Raw genomic sequence first — 23163 nt, forward strand, 5'->3', positions numbered from 1 at the left:
TCAGTTATCCTTTACAATCACAACATATAACAATCCCAAGGCAGCCAACTAAAACAAGGAATTATATAAGTAGTTCTTTAGGTTTAAACTTGGATAAGTGGTAAAAGTTAAAAGCCATAATTATATAGCTCATTGTTGTATCCGAACAACTAAATGGTATGCGTACTTAGAATGTATAGTGGACACGAGCGTGTCAAACCATGTGATGGTCGATATCACTTGTATGAATGAACTTTGAGACATTCCACCTTTAGTATATATAGATATTTTATTTCTTTTATACTACTATTATGTTTGGTTTGTAATATTCATATTGGATTGATGAGCATCAAGCCTTTTTATGTAATTTGAGTTTTGCTTTTCGGAATATAATAAAATTATGACGGAGAAGCCTGCATGAACTAATGGAGTACTACTACAGTACTACTATACAAAGTGGTCGCTAGCACGGGATTTACGTAAATCATCTACGTGAGGCGCACTAACACATAGAAACATTCAACAATCCATTTCATTCCTGAATAATGTGCCTCGATGACTTTTTTTGTGCCGTATATAAAATTATTGATACATAAGTCCTCCAATATTAATCCATAAATCACCATATACGAAACATCTATTCCAGTATCATATAGCTATAGAGAAGAGAAAAAGAACTAGTGCGATGAAAACATACGTAGGAATGGAGGTGATGATGATGGTGGGAATCGTATTGTTCATGTCAATGCAATTTATGCCATCATCAGCGCAAGATTCCTCGTTTTGCTGGAACAGGATCATGACATGCCGTCAGGGCGCCCATACGCCACCCGAATTCCGGGAAGTATGCTGTCCAGTGTTCACACAAATAATAACCAATGAAACACCGTGTTTCTGCAGCATCCAGCCTAATCTAAATGCCACCGATGTCGACGGCATCTCTATGCTTCTCTCTCTTTGCAACGTTGGTGCAACTTTTGACACAATATGCCCGGGTGGTATGCATCTAGCACTCAAGTAAATTTATTTGTTTCTTCTTTTAACTAATACACGAATACTTGGTCCGAAAAGTTATCTGATCTCGGGTGATTTTGACCCTGTTGTGGCTACTAATACAAGCCAGTATTGCTTATAATTATGCTAGTGTTAAGGTGTTAATCCACATGTAAGCTTGTCTAATATCGAAGAAAGAGAGAGATAGGATATGCCTAACATATAAGCTTAATGGCCTACTCATCCTACTACCAAAATCATTGGTTTTAGGATGGAACCTCATTTGGCTTGCGTGTGGCCACTCTCTCCTCCGGTGTGGGTTTGCGTGTGCAGAATGATGTATTTATCATGGTATTTGAGCGAACGATCTTTGCCTAATGTTGTTCCCACGTAGGGAGCCCCCAGTAGGTTGACAAATGTTGGGAGCATGTAGCCCAACAATAGTGTTTGCTCCATGTATAGTTAGGATGCAACCTCATCCGGACTTGTGTGTTGTTACTCGCTGCTCTGGCGTGTGCAAGCCCAATTAGCTAGAATATGCTTTTATGAAGCTTGCAATTTTTTATTTGAAGGTACTAGTCAAAGCCCACAACAAGCTCCATCTTCTCCACCACAATCTGCTCAGTCTCCGACTGCTCTATCTCCAGGTATAGTATTTACATACTATGAGTTTTTTTATAATTGTTATTGATTTCTTTTGCAAAACATATAAAATTGAAATTACAAATGTTGCATTTGTTTTTGTTTCAAAGGTCCTAATTCAAGCCCTAGTGTAACTCCCGCGGCCCCAACACCAGGTATTTCATTCATTTAATTACTGATAGATTAACAAATTTCATTAATAAGGTACAATCTATGAGTGAATAATAATAGGTTCACCAACTTAATGTATGAAGAATTTCATATAATAAAAAGACCATTTTACATCAATTTTTAGTGAGAACCTAATTCATGATTGGAATTCACTCGTCTAGAATTGCAATAAAACCAATTTTTTTATGTAAATTATTATTCTTTTTGTGTATAATTTGTAGACTATAATGTTTTGTCTTTTGCACAAATATTTTTGGTGCTTGTATGTATTACCTCCGTTTCCTAAAGATCTTCCCTCTTTCCGTTTAAGTGTGTTTCCAAAAGATCTTCCCTCTTTTACTTTATTCCTTATTTGGAATTCTTTTTCCCCTTTTTACCCTCTCATGTCCCTATCATATGGTCTACCATAATAATATGGTAGTTATATATAATATTTTGCGATTAATCCTACTTTAACCTCATTTTATTTGTTTATTTATCTTAACCCCTTTCTCTCTCTTACTTTACCCATCCCACACAAATTAATTCTCATTATTGGTATCTGTAGTAACAGTAACAAGGAAGATCTTTAGGAAACGGAGGTAGTAGTTTATATAAACATTTTCCAGGAGTATTGTTCTAGATTTTTATTGAGATCCGTGAACAACTTTATAAGCTTGTTACGTTAACCAACCTATTGATTTTAGGTTAGAGCCTCCTTTAGGCTTTTCAGTTATGTAAAATCTCCTCCATCAAGAGCATTGTCAATGGTGAACAAAAAGTTCACCAAATTTCCCTCCTTACTCATGTTTTGTTCATTTTATGAACAAAAATATCACCTCCATCCCACTCATGAGCAAATAAATGATCACTAAACCTCATTTCATTTAAAAAAAAAATATTCCGAAATATGTTAATATGGGTATCATTTTATAGAGGGAAATAAATTATAAATTTTGGTATAACTTTTTTTTTATAAAGGAATTTTCTGGGAAATGCCATGGAAATTTCCACAAAATTTCCAGGAGATGTGGCAACTTGTCATTAGCTTGTTTTGTAAAGTTTAGGATGAACAATTTGTTCACGTGGTGAACAATGAACAATTTGTTCATGTCATGAACAAATTATTATCACCAATGAAAGAGGTATTTTTTTGTTCACTCAAAAAAATAACAATTTCATGAACAATTGTGTCACCATTGGCATTGCTCAAAGGGTGTGGCAGTCCCAACCTATTTTACAATTGAGTAACTTCAACACGATTTTCTATACTTTTGTGTGATATATTGACTTTTCAATACAATTCCAATCTGAAGGTTCTAGTTTGAGCCCTAGTCCTAGTGGTGCTTCTCCTGCGGCCGAACCAGGTAATTTATTCTACCTTAATGTAGTACTCCATTCGTTTCAAAATATAAACACGCTTTATGAAAATTTACTTTGATCACAAATATCTCTCATAATATAATAAATAAAAATTATACCATTGGATTTGTCATGAAAAATACTATAATAACATTACTTTTTAAAATTTTTTATCCACGTAAATTGAGAGTAAGTAATGGTCAGAGTTCGACCTCGATCGTGCGTGTCTTATATTTTGAAACGGAGGGAGTAGTTGGTAATAGTTGTACTAATTAACTTGGTAAATTCTGACATTTTGAAACGTGATTGTGGATTGATTAGCATCATCAGAGACGTGCTGGGAAGAAATTGGGCAATGCCTCACAAATAATGTGAATAGCACAGAGCCACAATTTGATACATCAAGCCCGTCTTTTAATGTCACCGAATTCTTTTGCTGTCCTCTCATTCAAGAAAGTGCAAGAAACGAGAAGCAATGTTTCTGTACCATGAACACCGTTATTACACAAGATCCCTCCTTAGCACCCAATGTTACCCAGCTTTTGGGTGCGTGTGGTATTGCCGATTCTGTAGCTTCTCTTAACAGCTTTTGCCAAGGTAATATACAAACTTACGTATCCTATACTCTTATACGTATACTACTCCCTTGCTCAATCGCTTCTTTGATATGTACTCACTCCGTCTTATTATAACTTCTGATTTATTTTTTTTACCTAATTTGAACATCATAGTTTTTAAGGAAAATTCTCATTGGTAATCTTCAATTTTTACTTTTTATAATTGGTAGTCACAAAAAAATTTGATTATCAGAAATAGCCTTGAATTGTGACTATACATAAAATGATAAATGTGGTATTAACAATCATTTTTGGCAATAATGATTGTTAAGAAGGTTATTTTTATTGTAATTAAGGTATCTAGTGTCTAAAATAACATAAATTGTTCTTGACAAACTTTCTTTTGTTCATATGTTTTGTAAAATCGAGTGAAATAAAGTTTCAATAAAACATGAAGGGAAAAAAGATTTCATAAAAGAAACTCATATCATTCTAGCTTATGGAACCATACTTAGATGAAAAAAAAAAACTCTTTCAACAATTTCTTTTAACGAAAAATCATTGTTAATGCCGCATTTTCAAGTATAGTCAAAACCTGAAGGTCCAGCCTATCCGCTAAAGTCCGTCCGACATCTTAGGTGTTGTAGTCTGTAGCTCGACCACTTCCTCATTTCAAAAACATAAAAACGCTTGCAGTTCGTCAAGAACACAAAAAGGATCTTTTCCCTTGGTTGCTCTTTTCCCTCTCAAATAATAAGCTCAATATAGGATAGAAACCTAATTCTACTAAGAGAAATCCGATGTAGAGAACTTTTTGCAAGAAAATTGTGTGTTTCGATTAAAACTTTTTTTTTTGAAATTAACATTAATTCATTGATTCAAAGTCATACGACATCTACAATAGAAGTCAAAATTAAACAAATACATATCAAAATGAAATAAATACAATTTTAATATGATAAAACCACGATTGCTGAAACTTTACAAAGGTGAAATTTTGAATATTATATATATTGTAAAGAATCTAACAAGATTTCACATTACTATATATTTCCTAATATATATTGCTTAGAATTTGTGGTAAAAGATATGAAATTTGATTGTGTACAATAGTATGGAACGTAGATAGTACAACATTAGCTTTCGCTAATCTATGATTGTTTTGGGTTAAATCTCCCCCTTTCATACTACTTCTTTTCTCCTTTTATAAACTACTTTTCATGATATTCTTGCTATAGTAATTCATAATTTTAATAATATGGTAGTTATATATAATATTTTGCGACTAATCTTATTTCAACTAAACTTGAAAGGTGAAGCTCCAACTCCAAGCCTTGCTCTAACTCCGAGCCTTGCTCCAACAACAAGCCTTGCTCCACCTCCAAGCGTTCTGCCTCCAAACGTAGCTCCAACTACGATGATGCCACCTCTAGGTAATTTCTTTTCTAATTTAAATATATTAATCTTCTGTACAAATTTTTAGCATATATCGTTTGACTATATATGAAAATAATTCACGCTGACAAAGTTTTGCCCAAGTTATAATATACTTAAGTTGATGAATAGATAAAAACTGTATAGTGTCATCTTTTAAAAACCAGCATTTAATAAATTTTTTTAATACTAATATGATCATTTTAAAGTAAAATATTTTTCTATTTATCTCTAATAATCTCTTTTATATATAATCAGTTGATCATATATATATATATATATATATATATATATATAATATATATATATATATATATATATATATATATATATATATATATAATAGTTTCATGTGTTCTATATTAATTCATGAGCATGAATCAATGAGTTAATATTTCTACAACCTTTTAGATATTGAATAATAGATATGAATAAACTCAACTATTGTACAATTTTTCAAATAAGCCCATCTTTTATTCAAAATGATCACAACAATTGGCATGATTTTTTCAAAATAATCCAAACTGTTAATTTCTGTATATGCTATAATCCAAACATAGGTTAGTGAAGGTAGACAATATAATAGCTAGTTTGATGAAATTTGAGAAGACTTCCTAATCCTTGCGATTATTCCTATATAATCGATAGTTGCGATGATTTGAAAAAAGAAAAGATGTATAAAAATATGATATAAATGGATCTTATAAAAAAGTATTTTTCAAACTAATTATAAAAGTAAATAGATTATTTATAATTGTTTGATGTGTATATCTAAGATTATCATTAAATTACTCAAAAAAACTTAAAGGTGAAGAAGGGCCAAGCGCTGCTCCAGGCCTTATGACCCCGCCTCCAGGTAATTTACTTATTTTTACCATTTTCGATGGATTTTTCCAAATTTTTTTGTTTTGAAATTTAAATTTAAATTGACGGGTCATAGTGATATTACTATTACCAACTAATAAAATTAAGTGGCGCAAACTCTAAGGTATGTATACTCAGTTATTAATCGTATTTTCTGCACATGTGAAGGCTCAGCGGAAAGCCCCATGGCTTTAGGACCTGTAGCGAATGGAGATAACACAGGTAATTTCATTTCATTTGTTATATTTGTAAGTTCTATTGACTATCAATCTAGCAAGTAATAGCAAACAATAATAGACAACGAATAACAAAGCAATAAAAGACACACAAGAACTTTTACGTGGAAACTGAAGAGAGGAGAAAAACCACGAATATTCACTAGAAATCGACGATCGTTCAAGAAAGACTACAAAATCACTCCAAGCACTTTCTCTCCAACTTTTTCTCTCTTGAATATGAGAATAATAACGAAGAATACAATTATAAATGTATTAGGGTAAGTCTATTTATACCCCTTCAGAAAAAACGCGTTTTCGCGTCGAATTAGGCCAAAATAGGTCACCGCCCGATCGGGCGACTTATTCGCCAGCCAATATCATACATGGCCCCCGATCGGGCGAAAGGACCCCGGTCATAATTCGGTCCTTTGCCCGATCGGTGAACATGTCCGATGCCATCGTGCGCACTTGCGAAACTGCTTGTTGCACTCTTTGTCTCGGGCCCGATCGGGAGGCCCTGCCTGACCCAATCGGGTGAAGCCCTTGTACAGTACTTTGACGCACTTCTTTCTTCACGAAACCTAATCTCCACACCCATACACCACATTGAGCCCCATATCAACTATATTCCCAACAATATGAAACCTAATACATTAAATTATATGAAAACATCAATCTCAGATCTAAGATAACAATACTAGGACTCCAGGAGAAAGAGATAAAAAGAGTGTGTATTGTTTTAGACTCTGAGTCAAACTCTTAATTCTTTCATACGTTCTTAAAATTTAAGTATTTTATCCTTTCCTTATAGATGTTTGTAATTGGAATATTGTTAGAATTACATAAAATATTCTTTAAAAAATCAATATATTAGAAAAAAAAACATAATCATGTGAGATTTTTTTTTACTCGTCTCAATGACAAATTTATTAATATCAAATTCTTATAAGTTTTTTTTACTTATACGTAATTACATATATTCAAAGTCAAATATGTGCATTAGCATATGTGTAAGTCAAGCGAGGGACATAGATAAGGATCGGAGGGGTAGTTTTTCTAAACTTTGCAAATCATAATACGATCTGAATGTATATTTTAGTATTTTACACTAATATTATGTTATCTTTATTTTTTAACTTTTCTGATAGTTAAAAACAACCCTAAAAGCCTTAGTATTGGCGTCAAAAAACAATGTGAAAGTTTTATGCGGCGTAGAGCAAATTATATATTTTAGCTTACAAGATATTGAGGTCAAACAACTTAGGAAATCATCGACATTTGACTGTTTAATTGTTTTGTGTCTCTGCAGACAGCTTTACACCTGAAGGAAGTGCCGCTAACAAGATTGCGATGGCTGGATCATTTTCTAGCTTACTTGTTCTCTCAATATATCTACTGTTTTAGTAGATGGATCTGCATATCTTCTAATGATTTTGATAAATGTAATGTACTGAAGATTCTTGCATTTTCCCGACAATAATATGACACGGTGTTTTCTGCTTAAATTTTTGTATTATTATATCAAGATTCTAACGAGTGATGGAATTTATAAATCTTTATGTAAGATTTTTATTGTTATTGTATAACCTTCCCCCAGACTTTTCATCGCTTGTTTGGCAAAACTAATAGTTATAGTATATGTTAGTTGTTATAATAGATGTAGCTGTTAGAGGCAGATGTTATCTGTTAGTAGTTGTTAGCGATTAGCATTTAAAGTAGACCCCGTTGTTTTGGATTAAGAGAAACTGAATTGAAATTAACTGAATTAAACTGAAATTAACTGAACTGAACTGAGAGAAACGGAATTGAACTAAATTGAAGTGAAATTAACTTAAATCAACTGAATTGAACTGAAAATAAGTCCAAAAAAACATGGCTATAGTTGTTTTATTAGAAGTGTTTGTCAAAAGTAGCTCTCGAAATAAAGATCAATAAATTTATTCAAATATGTAATGAACTAAAACAATTTCATTAGTTCAATAGTTAATCTCAATATGAATTTTTAAAGAGCATATATAAAAAGAAATATATGACTTTTTAACTACTCAAAAAAAGGCAAAATTGGCCTCAACACCTTGAACTATAGCGCGGGTGCACCAAATAATCCCAACTACGACTTATAGCCTAAGCACCCCAAGGTACAAACGTGGGTGGAATATGTACCATAAATGAGGTCGGCGTCCAAAATTCTCACTGAATTCTCCTCCCTTTCTTATATTTTTCTTTTTTAACCCTAATTTTTTTTACTTAAACAAAATGCAGGCATGTGCCTTCATTTTCTTCTTCCTCAACTTAAGACAAAGACTTTCTTCCCCAAATTCCCTCTTACTTTCCCAAAATCTTTTCTTCCAAATGAACCCTATCTAAATACTAAAAAACTAAAATTTGCATAACAACAATGAACCCATCTTCATCTTCAAGTTTAAAGAAGAATTTAAATACTAGTTTACGTAATGGTAGGGTTCATTATCGATATTGATTGCCTACAGTAGTCCAACTACTTGGAAGTTTAACCTGAATAAAGGAAAATGCTTCTATGACTGCCCAATATCTAGCACTCAACTTATATGTGGTGAGAATTTCGGTCACGACCTCATTTACGGTACGGACTGCACCTAGGTCGGTACTTGGCTATAAGTCTTAGTTGGGGTTGTTTGGTGCACCCGCGCTATAGTTCAGGGTGTTGAGCTCAATTTTGCCAAAATTTAATACTTCCTCCGTAACAAAGTGTTGTAACAAAATAGATGTTACACTTCCATTTTAGGCAACAATCTCTCTCTATCTCTCTCCTATCATATGGGTCCCCTTTTTTTTCTTTCTCTCTATCTCTTTCCTCTTCCAAAAGTTGCCTAGAAAAGTGTGTTTTTGAAAGTGTAACATCTATTTTATTATGGAGGAAGTATTCAACTTCCAAAAAAAAATTATATTATCAATTTTAACTAAAATGTTTGTGAAATATGAAGTATAAAATATTGTAAATATCATTTTTATCTTCTCTTTAATATAAATATTTCAATCACAATCCTGCTATTGTAAAGGAAAAATAATGAATATTGCCATAAGAAAAGCAATTAATAAATAGAAAAAGGAAATTGAAATTGGAAACATTGGTTAACAATTCTACCTTATACTATTATATAGTATTATTCATTAGATCGCTACCTATATATCTCAAACGTCAATTGAGTAACGTTCTACAACTGCTACAGTAACTACTCCTAACCGCTACTACAACCACTACTTTACCAAATACCCATAATTTTCATAAGCAGTAATTGAATATTGTCCAACCGATACCTGCTACCTGAAACACTAGTGGCAAATAGAATCTAAATCGAAAAGCCTATTACAACCCGAGTTTAAAATGTTAGACTGCTCTTTCTTTCAACCTTTAATCGACAAAATCAATTAAATCAGACCATTATTAGATATGGAAAGAGTAGTTGCATGCCACAAAGGCCGAGAACGGATAAACCACCCTGTAATTTAAAGAGCATCACCTCCGTCTTGCATAGTAATGCCTCTCCTTGCAACGCAACTCTCATCACTACCGATTATTGGATTTTCGGGGTTAGATGTATTTGATCACGGCCCGGATGAGGCTGATGAGTGTTGGTGCTCAAATTTATATCTATACAAATATATTAAAAACATTTTTAAGCAAGTCTAGGTGCTATGTGTCGCTTTCTTTTTAGTTGTTTCATTTCACGTCATCATCATGCACATTAAAAAAAAATTAAAAACATGTTTCATATAAGTTTCAGCCACGTGACCTCAAGCTAATATACTAAAGTTCTAACCAATAATGTATACAACGTTAGATAATATTATTTAACATGAAAATGTTAATAACTCCGGATATCTCACGAGACTTAAAACTAGTTGTAAATTACAATGTGGGACCTCATATTGAAATTGGTTTTGGTTTGTGGTTTCGCCAGATTAATGTATGATGATGTCCTTGTCATAGGAAAGGACTCAAGTGCCACCATAATTTTATTTACTTTTTTGTCAAGGCACTAGTAAGTTTTTACATTGCCTCGAAAACCAAATTAATTTACAACGTAGACTTCTTCATTGAGCAAATCGTCTGGGATGGACTCGAAACTTAGAACCCAAAACAACTAGGCAAAACAAAAAAAAAAACTTCTATTTCACTTACTTATATTATTGTTTTTGTGACTCAATATTATTGATTGATATCGATTATTCTTCGTCTTATTTTTAAAAAAAATAGGAAGTTTAATAAATCTACTGATGTGTCTGTACGAATTGTGAACGAATAATATTGATCAGTTGATAAATGATACAAAAAGATTTGGATAGAATATTTGAACTCTATCAAAATGGATATAAAAGATTGCTCACATAAACATTATAACTCAAAAACCAATCTTTGTTCCCCATAGAGATTTTACGAGGATGGAACAAAAAATTTCTCAACCTAATTACATTTTTATCTGTTTTAATAGTATGTTATATATATATATATAGGGTGTTGTAGTTTGATTAATGCGGAACAGAAAAGCAATGAAAAAATAAAGGTGAGAAAACAATAAAGTTGAACAAACAAAGAACACAAGGATTTAGTGGTTCAGTCAAATTTGACCTACGTCCACAGATGGGGGATTAGAGCTTCTTCGCTACAATGGAGAAAACCATATAGAATAATACAAGGAGTCCTAAATTTTAGAGGCTAAAAGTGTTTCACAAGTTGTGTGTAAAATATGAGCACCAAGAGGTCCATTTATAGCATAAGGAACCCCGCACAAAAACCCTAGAATATACTCCGCACAAAACCCTAAAAAGAAAAACTGATTCGGAAACTCATCTTGGAAACTGCGTGTCGTGGTATGCTCTCGGCAGTTCTTCGTAAAACGGGCGTAATTTTCTCGTTTCTCAGCGGAATCGGGCATATGACCTATATCGTTGGAAAGCTATTTGAACAAGCTATCAAAATCATTTATATATTGAGAGATATATGCATTCAAAGTCAGCCTTATGCCATTCACAAGATCTCAAGTCATAAATAACACATACAAACACATCGTCAGTTAGTTAGAATGTCCTTACTAGCTAACAAATCCCCAAGCAAGATGTTGTAAACAAATTTCCTCTTCCAACAGACAAACTCAATTCATGCTTTCTAAACGACATATCTTCCTAAGTTTTCGTAAACAATGATTCTTGATTAATTATGTCGATAACAATGAAGAATTCCCCAAGAGCCGGCAAATTTAGGTCCATTACGCTGTTACATATTCACATATATGTCTTTCTAACCATACAATTACTAGTACACCTATTGCAATTTGCAATAGTCCAATAAAAGGATCAATTGTTTTTACGCACATTATTATTGTACCTGCTGGAGAAGGATCCTTTACCTCGATCATTTTCAACCCCATTAGCTCTTTTTTTAAGATAAGTTTAAGTCCTTTGCACATGGGAGGAGGGAGGGGGGTTTGGTTGGGGATCCTTCGTGTTAAGGGTGAGGCTCGATTTCATTACCTCTAGTATCAGAGGTGATGCCAATTAACACAGGGCTATTACCTGCATGTCCTCAACCTTAGAACTAGTGTGTAAGTGCATTTATCATTGTAAGTGTATAAAATACGGATTAATAGTCAATTACTTAGTAAACATGGAAGACCGACCCACAAAAATAATATACAACTAAACCATGAAATAATCATGGATAATGTGAACAAAGACATGGATGTTATACTACATTATATTTAAGAAGTGTGGATGTCATCTTTTTAATTTAATTTGTAAAGTCTTGTGGGGTTGGTACCAAAAATCTTGGATCGAATTCCGTTTATATCTTGCACTTAGTCACTTGGTAAAGGGAGGGAAAATCGTTTACAGTTTGGAGAAATTGGACGAAACGAAATGGCGTGAAAGGGGCTAGCTCTTTATTAGTCATTAACTCAGTCAATGTCGGAGAACCAGGGTCAATAGTGGAATAACATCATCAGGTTTCGTCTAGCAAAGATTTTTAGATTTAAGATTTGTCTTGACAAAAAAAACTTTAAAAAGTTGTTTTTGGCAAATTTTCCTCCAAGTAACTACATTATATTAAGCTAATTTTCTTATTGATTCCGGTAGAACTACAATATGTATTCTATCTCCACTTTTCATATTGATTAGTAATAGAAGACTGATATAAATAAAAAGTATTTGAAAGATTCAATCAACAATGATAAGATTAGCCGGTTCATTACGTAATGTGTGTGTGGAAGCACAAAACTAGTGGAATGCTACTACGTATAAAAAGTAGTGGGCATGGGGAAAATCTACGTGCAGCACACTAACTCATGGAAATAGTCCATGAATCAAGTTCATTCTAGAATATGCCTTGTTGAATGTTAACCACTGTATAAATATTTGTTACACAGAAAAATCAACGTAAGTTCACAAAAATAAAGGATAAGACATTTGATAAAGAGAGGTAAAATAATTAGAGATGAGAAATTTTGAGGCGGCAATGTTGTTAGCAATAATAATGTTGATGTCAATGCAATTCATGCCCTCATCAGCACAACAAGATCTTCCGGGAGAGTGCTGGAAGAACATCGGAACATGCCGGAGAAATGCGACGACGGCGGAGGAATTCAAGCAGGAGTGCTGCCCGGTCCTCGTGAAAGAGTTGCTTAATTCCACCGATTGTTTCTGCGGTGTCAAACAAATTCTTGATCAAGATCCCTCCGTTGCTGATGGGATCTCTCAACTTCTCACCATATGTAACATTGGTGCTTCTTTTGAGACAATATGTTCTGGTATGTACCTATATTAGTCTTTTGACACATACCTTTTTCCTTTCATAATTTTAATACAATCCACTATAAAGGTCATATTTACTGTTAATAGAAATTTATGAAGGAAAAAAGTACATATTTGTAGATAAAAGTTCATTCCCATGGGCCATATTAGGCGATGCATATTAACATTTCGCTATTTTTGACTCCGAAGGTTCCGCTCCAAGTCCCGACGCAACTACTCCATCAGCTCCCGCTCCAGGTAATTCCTTCTTCTAGCTTTCCAAATTCAAGCCGTTACCAGGAATGGTAGGTTGCACAGAGACGGATACGGGAACGGGGACAGAAAATGACAAGATTTTGAAATTTTAGGAATGGGTACACGTACCCATAGAGATACGTATTGTATCGGGCACGGGTACGGGTACGAGTACGTGACCTAAAAGAACTCCCCGTGCTACATAGTAGGAATGTTCCGAAGAAAATTACTTAAAACATTTTAGGGAACTTTCCTCAGGTAATTTCAAGGTTTGATGTAATTATCAAATTACCACTCACATTTGGGAAAAACCTCATATACCCTTGAACTTTGTGTTTGGGCTCAAAATACCCTTATCATACACCAAAATTCAAGTGCATTAGTTTCCTAAAATACCCTTGAAATTTAAACTTTGAACTTCAAAATTCAATAAGGGTATTTTGAGAACTAAGCCAAACCTCAAGGGTAACTCAGGAAATTTCCCAACATTTTTTTATGTTAATTATGTCAACAAGTGTCTCCATGATTTAGATGCTCCTCGATGTTTAGGTTAGGAAGCAGGGATACAACTACAAACTTTGATTTTATTTAGAAAAGGTATTGGCCTTATTTGGTAAAAGAGATTTGGGGCAAAATTAAAGGTTTAAGCTCATATTAGAGTATGTGGTTAGTCGATTTTCTGATTTGAGTATTTGATAAAAAGAGGTCGCAATTAGCTTATTGAGCTCAAAAGGCTCTTTTTGAAAAAGTTAGGGGATGAGCTTTTTGACATTAAAGGTTTGGGAATAACCGGATCAATTATGTTTATGTCCCAAAATTGTTCACAAATTACATCAATAAATGACAAAAGGAACAACAATAGATTATTCATATGTATTTATTGGTCATTTGACACAACAATGTAGCAATCATCTATCAGCTACTTACCAAACATGTTTATACAAACAGCTAATACAATTAGCTAGTCAAATCAACTAATAACTATTAGCTAATACAATCAGCTAATAACTAACCACTAGCCGCTAATTGCCAATTAGGATCATTTACTTTTCAGTAGGGTCACATATACTAACTACTAAGCAACATTGGATTGGAGATTAATCATATACATTCTAATGAGATTTCGTCCTAAGACTAACTAATTAGAAATAATTGAAGTTCTCACTATCTTATATAAAAGTCATCTTTTATCTTTTTTTTTTCCAATTGGGGACAATAGTCCTGACTCACATATAGGGTTTTTCATTCTCTCAGCAAAAAGTCATATCTAGTAAGTTGTAATGGTGCAAGCATGTAGTTATATGCACCATATACATGTTATGACTTATGTAGTATATTAATCTTTCAATTTTGAATTGAAGGTGCCAATTTGAGCCCCATGGGAAATCCTGCTCCAGCACCAGGTAATTACTGTCTTAATGATCATAGATTCGCAAAAATAAATATAAATTTCACACAGCTAGTGATGTAAATTTACACAAAGAGTGCTCTTACATTCTTATACTATCCCAGTTTCAAAATACTTGTTACTTCCTTTGGTCTTCACTAATCTTGTAGGTGATGATATTTCCTGGTATAATCGCTTGCATAATCACCATGACAGTTATAAACTTCTATTTTTATAATGTAATCACCTTCATTCAGCTAAATCCCTCGTGGGTCTAATGTGATGCAAATCGTGGCCGTTTGGGGACGTCTACGAGGGATTCTGCAAGGGATTACCATCACGTTAGACGTCTACAATGATGCCCTAGATCGTGGCATGGATAATTGATCACAAAGTTTTTGGTAAAATCGTAAATTTAGTTGTCACGGTGATATTAGGATACTAAATTTTTATGTGAAAAAAGTTAAATTGCTACTAATCATATTTTATTTTGAGAAAAGACTCATAAAATTAGTAGAGAAAAAATAAAGTATTTATGTTTAAAACTTGAGATTGTGAGTTCAAGACTATAACGGCCATATTTCTACAAGTTGTATGGATGTCACTGCAATGAAGCCCATAAATGATAGAATGTTGGACGTGACATATAGATTCATTTGACAAATTAAAACTATTTAAGTTGTGCATATAGATTCTTGGTGAATTAATATTACTTCAAGAAATGGAAGATAATTACGATCTATATAGATCGTTTTACCGTAAGATAAACAAGGATCATTTGTTCACCCTTGATATATCATTTTTACAAAATTACCAAATAATATACACTTCACAGTAATATTAGCTCATTTGTCTTGTAAAAGACCACCTACTTTTCAATTAAAATTAGGCAATGGTAAGCCCAATATTAAAAAGATAATTAGCCCAATAATGATTAGGTTAATTTCTTTCGGTAACTAGTTTAATTCATTTAGCGACTAGGTGTAATTTTATATTAAAAATTAGACTGTCTCTTTTAATAACTTTTGCTCATTGAAAATACTACGGGGGTTAATGCAGCTCCATCAATGCACTGTTGGGACAGCATAAGGATGTGCATTGACGATAACGCGAAAAAAGGTGAAACAATGCCGCAGTTTAATGCTTCAAGCTCGGTGTTTAATCAAACCGAATTCCTGTGCTGCCCTCTCGTTCAACAGACATCAATGATCGCTAAGCCATGTTTTTGTGATGTAACCACCTTCCTTCAGCTGAATCCTTCGCTGACGTCTAATGTGATGGAGATTGTCGACGGCTGTGGTGTCGCCGATTCTGTTGCTTCTCTTAATGGCTTTTGCGGGGGTAATGTTCTAATAATACGTCCTATCTCTTCTGTTGTTTTCCAACGCTTATATTCTTGTGCTGAATAGTTTTGAGTCTTCGCCACATATTTACCCATTTGAACTTATGTAGTCGTGTATAATGCATATATGTTAGCAATTAATTCTCCCTCTCATATTACAATTCTAGGTGGAGCTCCAAACCATGCACCAGGTCCAATGATGCAACCGCTAGGTAATCTCTTCACGAATTAATCTACGTGTGTTGTATATGATCTTTAGAACCTTTTATTTTGTTATTGTTGACTAAATTGTACGTATATATCTCTATTATATAAGTTAAGGGAGGAGGGATGTTGTCCCTTTTTGAAATGACTAGAATATCCTCTAATAACTTCAAACAACTTTTTTTATAAAAAATTTAAAAATGAAGACGTTTCAAATTAGAACACATCGTATGCATATGTGGCTAGTATATATATTTGAAGACGTTTCAAATTAGAGTGCAAAATTTAATTAACAATTAAAACTTCGATTTCTGATTAATATTGAAGGTGAAGTGCCAAGTACCAATCCAATAATGATGAACACACCTCCTGGTAATATTGCTTCTTTGATTGTGAAACTTAAATTCTTAATTTAATACTTCCTTCGTTTCAAATTTGTTGCGATACTTTCACTTTTCACGCATTCCTGCAGAACTTTGAGGATATATATCTCTAATTTTGTATTTGTAAAAATTATATAAAGTATATATCAAACAAATACTCCCTTTGTTTTTTTTATCATTCCTACTTTGACTTTGCACGTTTGCCAGTGCACGTTTTAAAACTTAAATATCTTTCATTATATATTAGTAAAAATTATAACGATTGAATATTAATAAAGTACTAATTGAGACGAATCAAACAAGACCCCACATGACTATGTTTTTTCTTATAAATTGAGAACATTTGAGAAGATTCTCTCTATGCATGAATAGTGTCAAGATTCTAAGTGAGAAAGATAAAAAAAACAGAGGGAGTACTTATTAACACGAATCTAACAAGATCTCACATGACTTTTTTTTTATTCATATGTAAATAAATCACAAACGATGATACAAGTAAAATTTGTGAATAATATAAAACATCAAAGTGTCGCATTTATTTTGAAACGCAAGAAATAGTATAATTCTTGTCTTAGTTGATTTACTCGTGTTTTTGGATGTGAAGGGTCAGCCGAAAGCCTCGGTGCTAAGAAATCTCAACACGGTGCTGCTAACAAGATGGCGGTGGCTGGATCACTTTCTAGCCTAGTTGTTCTCCTGACATATTTCTTGTTTTAGAATATGGATCTCCATGTATTTAACTTTTTTTGCAATGTGTGCAAAAATGTATTGGAAATTTCTTGAGCTTTTCCAACAAAAATATGATTTGTTTATGTATGATTGTTTGGACATCATTATTTCGTATTTTCTTTTTAGTGATATGTAGCCTTAATTTAGCAGTAGGTTGGTTTCTAACTTTACGATACGTAGATAGGGGATTAATGGGACATGTATGAGCCCTACTGAGGCCATTCTAACAATGTTGAACCCCTTCCCGTCTATTTAGCAGTGTACAACTGAATTTCTTTGAATCTATTTTTGTAGTCAGCTAATTATAGATGTGAAAATAATATAACAAGGTAATAGTTCACCGGATGCCAATATTAATTGAAATGACAATCAATTTCATTATGTTTTGTCGTATCATAAAATAAAACTTTTTTACTATGTGTAGGATGCACTAGTAAAGTACAAAAGAAAGGGTAGTTACTTTAAATTTTGATATGAATACTTAACATATTGCAACCATATAATTGTACACTTCAACCAAGGATGTCTTGGCCTAGTGGTTAAGATTGAGGTGCTGTGAACGATAGGTCACAGGTTCGAATTCCCCTCCCCTTCTTTGTATTTTGTACCGCCTTCGTGGCTCATATAGATAAAAAAATATATATATATATATAATTGTACACTTCAATTGTTCTTTTTCAGTGCAGACTCCAAACTTTGTTTGTGAGTGCACACTAAAGAAAGATATTATATTCAATCTTGGGAGGCAACGTCAGTAATTGATTGCAATAGACGATAAGGTTTAATTGCCTTTAAAACAATACACAACACATAGTAGCAATTTCCATTCTTATAATAAATACATTGTTCGACACAGTGGCGGATCAAAGATTTCAAAATCGGGGGTTACAAAATAAGATAAAGATCAGATATTCAATATTATAAAATTTTACAACTCAAGGAAACCTTGTCAAAAATCGGGTTGTTTTTCCATTGCCTTTGAATTTTGATTTAGGTGTATCACTCATTATTTTCTATATTCATAATTTAATACAAACTAACACATATGAACTAACTATAAACTATATGAAAATCAATTAATAAATTGCCATCATAAAGAAACTAAATTATCATAGAAAATTATAAAATTATTAACACTACCTAATTTATACAAATTCACACATTCACAAAAACTGAAAATCTTAACAACAAAGTGCATCAATCACAAATTCGAAAATTCACATATGTATCCAAATATTACAATTAATTTCAACTAAATAAGATTTTAAATATACAATAAGCAATATAGGAATCAGGAAATTAACAATGTAAAAAAAATTAAAATTTAAAGTTTTAAACTCTTTCAATACCTGATGGGCGATGGCTGCTGCAGAGGTCAGAGGAAAACAGATAATTGGACGCGTGTCGTGAAGGTCGAAGGATTGGCGCGCTGAGGGTGAGATCTAAGATGTCTCACATGAGTATTCGGGAAAAAGGGAGGAGGGAGAAAGTGATAAGTTTTGAAAATTAAAAGATTTTTTATTTTTTAAGTTCTCTTAACTAAAAGCCTGAGGATTATGGGAATTGGGACCCAAAATTAAAGAAAGTCTGCAATCGGCAAACAATATACAGGATTACTTTAATTTTATCTGCCAAACATTCCTTCTTTTCTGGCATTGTACTGTTTGTGTCAAGAGTAGCAAATTTTTTTTTTAATTTTTTTTTAAAAAAATTGGCGGGGTCACGTGACCCCACGTGACCCTTTCTAGCTCCGCCACTGGTTCGACATTTACCCCCATAGTGTTATTTATTTTCTACCAGTATTACTTTGGCAAAGTTGGTGTGAACTTATTTCAAGCAAAAAGGTTGCTATCGCATTTACAATTCCAAGTGTTTGTAGGACATACAAAAAATAGGTCTGGAATAGGGATAGGCACCAAGTAACTGAATTACTCCCTTTGTTTTTTTTTATCTTTCTCACTTGGAATCTTGGCACTATTCATACTTAGAAAGAATCTTCTCCATTTTTTTCAATTTATAAGAAAAAATATAGTCATGTGGGGTCTTGTTTAATTCGTCTCAATTAGTACATTATTAATATTCAATCGTAACAATTTTTATTAATAAATAATGAAAGATATGCAAGTTCAGATATGTGCATTGGGAGACGCGCACAAAAAAGTAAGAATGATAAAAAAACACAGAGGGAGTACTTGCTAATATTGGCTTATAAATTGTTAAGATAAGATAATGTTGTTTGATAGACTTGTATGTATAACATGTTTCCTAATCCTCCTAGGATTCCTAAATACTCTTATTATATATATTGTAAAGGCATTATGAGTATGTCAGAATTTCAGCCCTAATTATATTTTTACATGGTATCAAAGTACGTAGACGATCCCGACCCATTGTTGTTCCCACGTAGTGAAGGTAGTACGTTTAAATTTGTTTGGAGCATGTAGCCCAACAATAGTGTTTGTCTTATGTAGGGATATGTTATTTAACCCGTTTCGGATGGGCTCACATATAATGGGGATTTAGAGCAAAATCATAGACTTGCTCATGATGACAGTCCGCTATTTGATGATGCAGCAGCCTATAAGCGCCTCGTTGGTCTTCTAATTTATTCTGCGGTCACTCGCCCTAATCGAGCTTATGCGGTTCAAATCTTATCTCAGTTTATGCAGGAGCCTCAACAACTCATTTGGATGTTGCATTGCGTGTTGTACGTCATCTGAAAGGCACTCCAGGCCAAGGTATTTTAGTATGTGCTGCAGTGAATTGTCCCTTATGGTGTGATTCTGATTGGGACGCTTGTCCAATTACTCGGAGATCTTTGTCTGGTTCGATTATTTTGTTAGGCCACTCTCCTATCTCTTGGAAGATTAGAAAACAACATATTGTTTCTCACTCCTCTGGAAAGGTCGAATATCGTTTTATGTGTCAGCTATTACTAGTGAACTTAAGTGGTTAGATGGTCTCTGTTTAGTTTGACTGTGCATCATCCCAAATCTATTCATCTCTTATGTGCTAGTTATTCTGCTCCACAACTTGATAAAAATCTTGTCTTTCATGAGCGCACAAAGCATATAGAGAATGATTGTCACTTTGTGCGTGATGCTATCACTGATGGTCTTAATGAGCCTTTCTATGTGTCTACTTCAGTTCAATTCATGGACATTTTCACCAAGGCACTTGTAAGTCACAATTTTGAATTTTTGTTGTCCAAGTTGGGCATTTTTGAACCATCTCAAGATCTGATGCTCCAACTTGAGAGAGTGTTAAAGATGAGATTATTGTAGAGTTGTATGTATAGCATGTTTCCTAATCTTCCTAGGATTCCTACATACTCTTGTATTATAAATATTGTGAAGGCCTAATGTCAAACTCAGGATTTCATCCCTAGTTATATTTTACATAAATGTTTCAAATAGCGAGAATCTAGAAAGGGGCTAAGATGACATATTACTAAGATGGCAATAGGTAGTGTGTATCAAAACCCGTATTTATCATCTTGAGCCATGTAAGTTCTATTGACTATCAATCTAGAAATAATAGCAAACAAATATAGAATATCAAATAAGAAAGCAAGGAAAGAACACCAGAAACTTTTTACGTGGAAACCCAAGAACTGGGAGAAAAACCACGAATCTGCACTAGGAATCGATGAATGTTTGATGGAGATTACAAAAGCACTCAAGAGCTCTCTCTAAAGCTTTCTCTCTCTCAAACTATGTGTTTAAAGATGATGAATAATCATAACTAGGGTTTATATTTATACCCACATTAAGTAGTAAAGAAAACCGAGTAAAAACAAAACACACGGTTTTGTCACTCGAAATCCCGCGGCCGCGCTCGACATCCCGCGGGCTGGCAGTACGCTTCGACTATAGCAGCTCTCGTCGCTGCGGGCGCGGGGTGGGCGCAGGCCTTCAAGCGCGGCGAACAGCAGCCTAGCTGCTCATCTCTATCCCGCAAACATGCGGTCGCAGGCCTTGAAGCGCGGGCACCCCTCGACCATCTTCGACCATCTTCGAGCCATCTTCGAGCCACTTCGAGCCACCCCTCGAGCCACCTACCTTCAACTCCTTCACCGTTTTTTTCTTCGACGCAACCTTTCTCCACACCCATACACCCCATTGAGCCTCATATACTACCATATACCCAACAATCTCCCACTTGGAGATAGGTGTAAGTGAAGAAAAACCTTCATACCTTCATCATCCTTTCATTCATCTCAACTCCTACACACAACTCCCACTGCAAAAGCAATCTCGAGTCGTGTCCAAACCATGACATACATCAAGCATCCCATGACAACACATCTCCTCTACACCAAGGAAAATAACATTGAAGCTTGCACCAACTCTAATACAAAACCATCAAAATTTACACCGACTTTGATTCTTAATGACTAAACTCCAAATCATTGCACCATCACTCCATGAACCTACACGCCCTCCTACCCCGGAGGTCGGATCACCTTAGAGACAAGCACAACCAAATGAAGCACATTGAAGTCTCATCAAACTTCAATAAAACCAATTACCACCTAAGCCAAAGAAGCTTCTCATTGTTCTGAAACAAACTCACATTGCTCCCACTCGAACAATACACCCTTTGTTCCACTTAGGATTTCCGGCACTACATGCTTGTGTGCCGTTCTTCACCTTGTTCGCTTACCGGTCAATTTGCCACCAGGATACCGCTTCACCACGGTTCTCATCCCTTAGCCCACTATCGATAGTTTTCCGACCAAACGACACTTTACATGAAGTTCTCATTCCAATCCCGGATCCCATTATTGTGCCCCCCATGGTGTAAAGTGTTCCACTCCTTGCCCCACGAGCTATGATCATTGCTCCCTTGACAATCTTCCAAGAACCACCATCAAACACAACCTTGTAACCCGATGTAGCAAGTTGGGCTACCGATATCAAGCTTTTCTTCAACCTTGGGATAAACTTGACATTCTTCAACTCCAACGAGCCACCATGAGTGAGTTTCACACTCACATCACCTTTCCCCATGACTTCCACTGTCTTGCCATCCGCAAGGTAGACCTTTTCAAGTTTTCCGGATTTGAAATTCCGAAACAACTCACTGCATGGTGAGGAATGTGAGAAGAACCGAATCCAAGACCCATGATCCCGAGCACCCAACCAACTCTTCCTGATCATCCATGCTTACCATCAAAGCATCGGAATCGTACTCAGAAATCAAGTTAGTTGATGCTTCTTCTTCATCATCACTTTCTTGAACCTTCTTCTTCCCTTTCCATTCTCTTTCCTAGGACAATCTCTCTTTAAATGTCCTTCATTACCACACCCCAGCAAGTAACACTGCCCTGCCTTTTGACTTACTCCGGTCCCCCTTTGACTCCGATTTTCCTTGAAAGTTCCTTCCTTTTCCCCTCCCTCTACCTTCTGCACTGTATGCTCCAGATGATTCTCCACTCTCCTTCCTTCGAATGCTCTCACTCAAAATCAGATCACGGACAACATCATAAACCAATTTCTCTTTACCAGAGGAATTACTAACAGCAGTTACAACAGTTTCCCAAGCAGTAGGTAAAGAGGACAACAAAATTAGGGCTTTCACTTCATCCTCAAAGGCAATATTAACCGAAGATAACTGACTTATTAATGAATTAAATTCATTAATATGTTCAGCAGCAGAACTACCATATTCATCTCTAAACCAAACAAACGGCGCATCAGATATACCTTATTCATTGCAGAGGGCTTTTCATACATATCTGACAGTGCTTTGATCAATCCAGCCGTTGTTTTGATATCCTTGACATTGAAGCCACAGTCCGAGCCAATGTCAAACGCACCACCGCTAGTGCCTGTCTGTCCAGTACTTTCCACTTAGCCTCCTCCATCTCAGCAGGCTTTTCAGACAAAGGTTGATA

The 23163-nt window shown here is 34.5% G+C and overlaps 2 protein-coding genes across 2 annotated transcripts; both read left to right on the plus strand.

Annotated features, from left to right (window-relative positions):
* The first annotated feature begins 608 nt into the window (after positions 1-608).
* Positions 609-7730, plus strand: LOC104892073 (uncharacterized). Its single transcript, XM_010677891.3, has 9 exons — positions 609-977; positions 1545-1619; positions 1725-1769; positions 3081-3131; positions 3448-3723; positions 4997-5116; positions 5926-5973; positions 6150-6203; positions 7509-7730. The coding sequence occupies exons 1-9, from the start codon at positions 665-667 to the stop codon at positions 7601-7603; spliced, it is 1077 nt and encodes a 358-aa protein (XP_010676193.1). The 5' UTR covers positions 609-664; the 3' UTR covers positions 7604-7730.
* A 4895-nt stretch (positions 7731-12625) lies between these two features.
* Positions 12626-17445, plus strand: LOC104892074 (uncharacterized). Its single transcript, XM_010677895.3, has 6 exons — positions 12626-12981; positions 13175-13222; positions 14581-14622; positions 15666-15947; positions 16116-16160; positions 17140-17445. The coding sequence occupies exons 1-6, from the start codon at positions 12669-12671 to the stop codon at positions 17250-17252; spliced, it is 843 nt and encodes a 280-aa protein (XP_010676197.1). The 5' UTR covers positions 12626-12668; the 3' UTR covers positions 17253-17445.
* The last annotated feature ends 5718 nt before the right edge of the window (positions 17446-23163 follow it).

The sequence above is a fragment of the Beta vulgaris genome, chromosome 5 (genome assembly GCF_026745355.1).
Source record: "Beta vulgaris subsp. vulgaris cultivar EL10 chromosome 5, EL10.2, whole genome shotgun sequence".
In the NCBI taxonomy this organism is placed as follows: Eukaryota; Viridiplantae; Streptophyta; class Magnoliopsida; order Caryophyllales; family Amaranthaceae; genus Beta; species Beta vulgaris.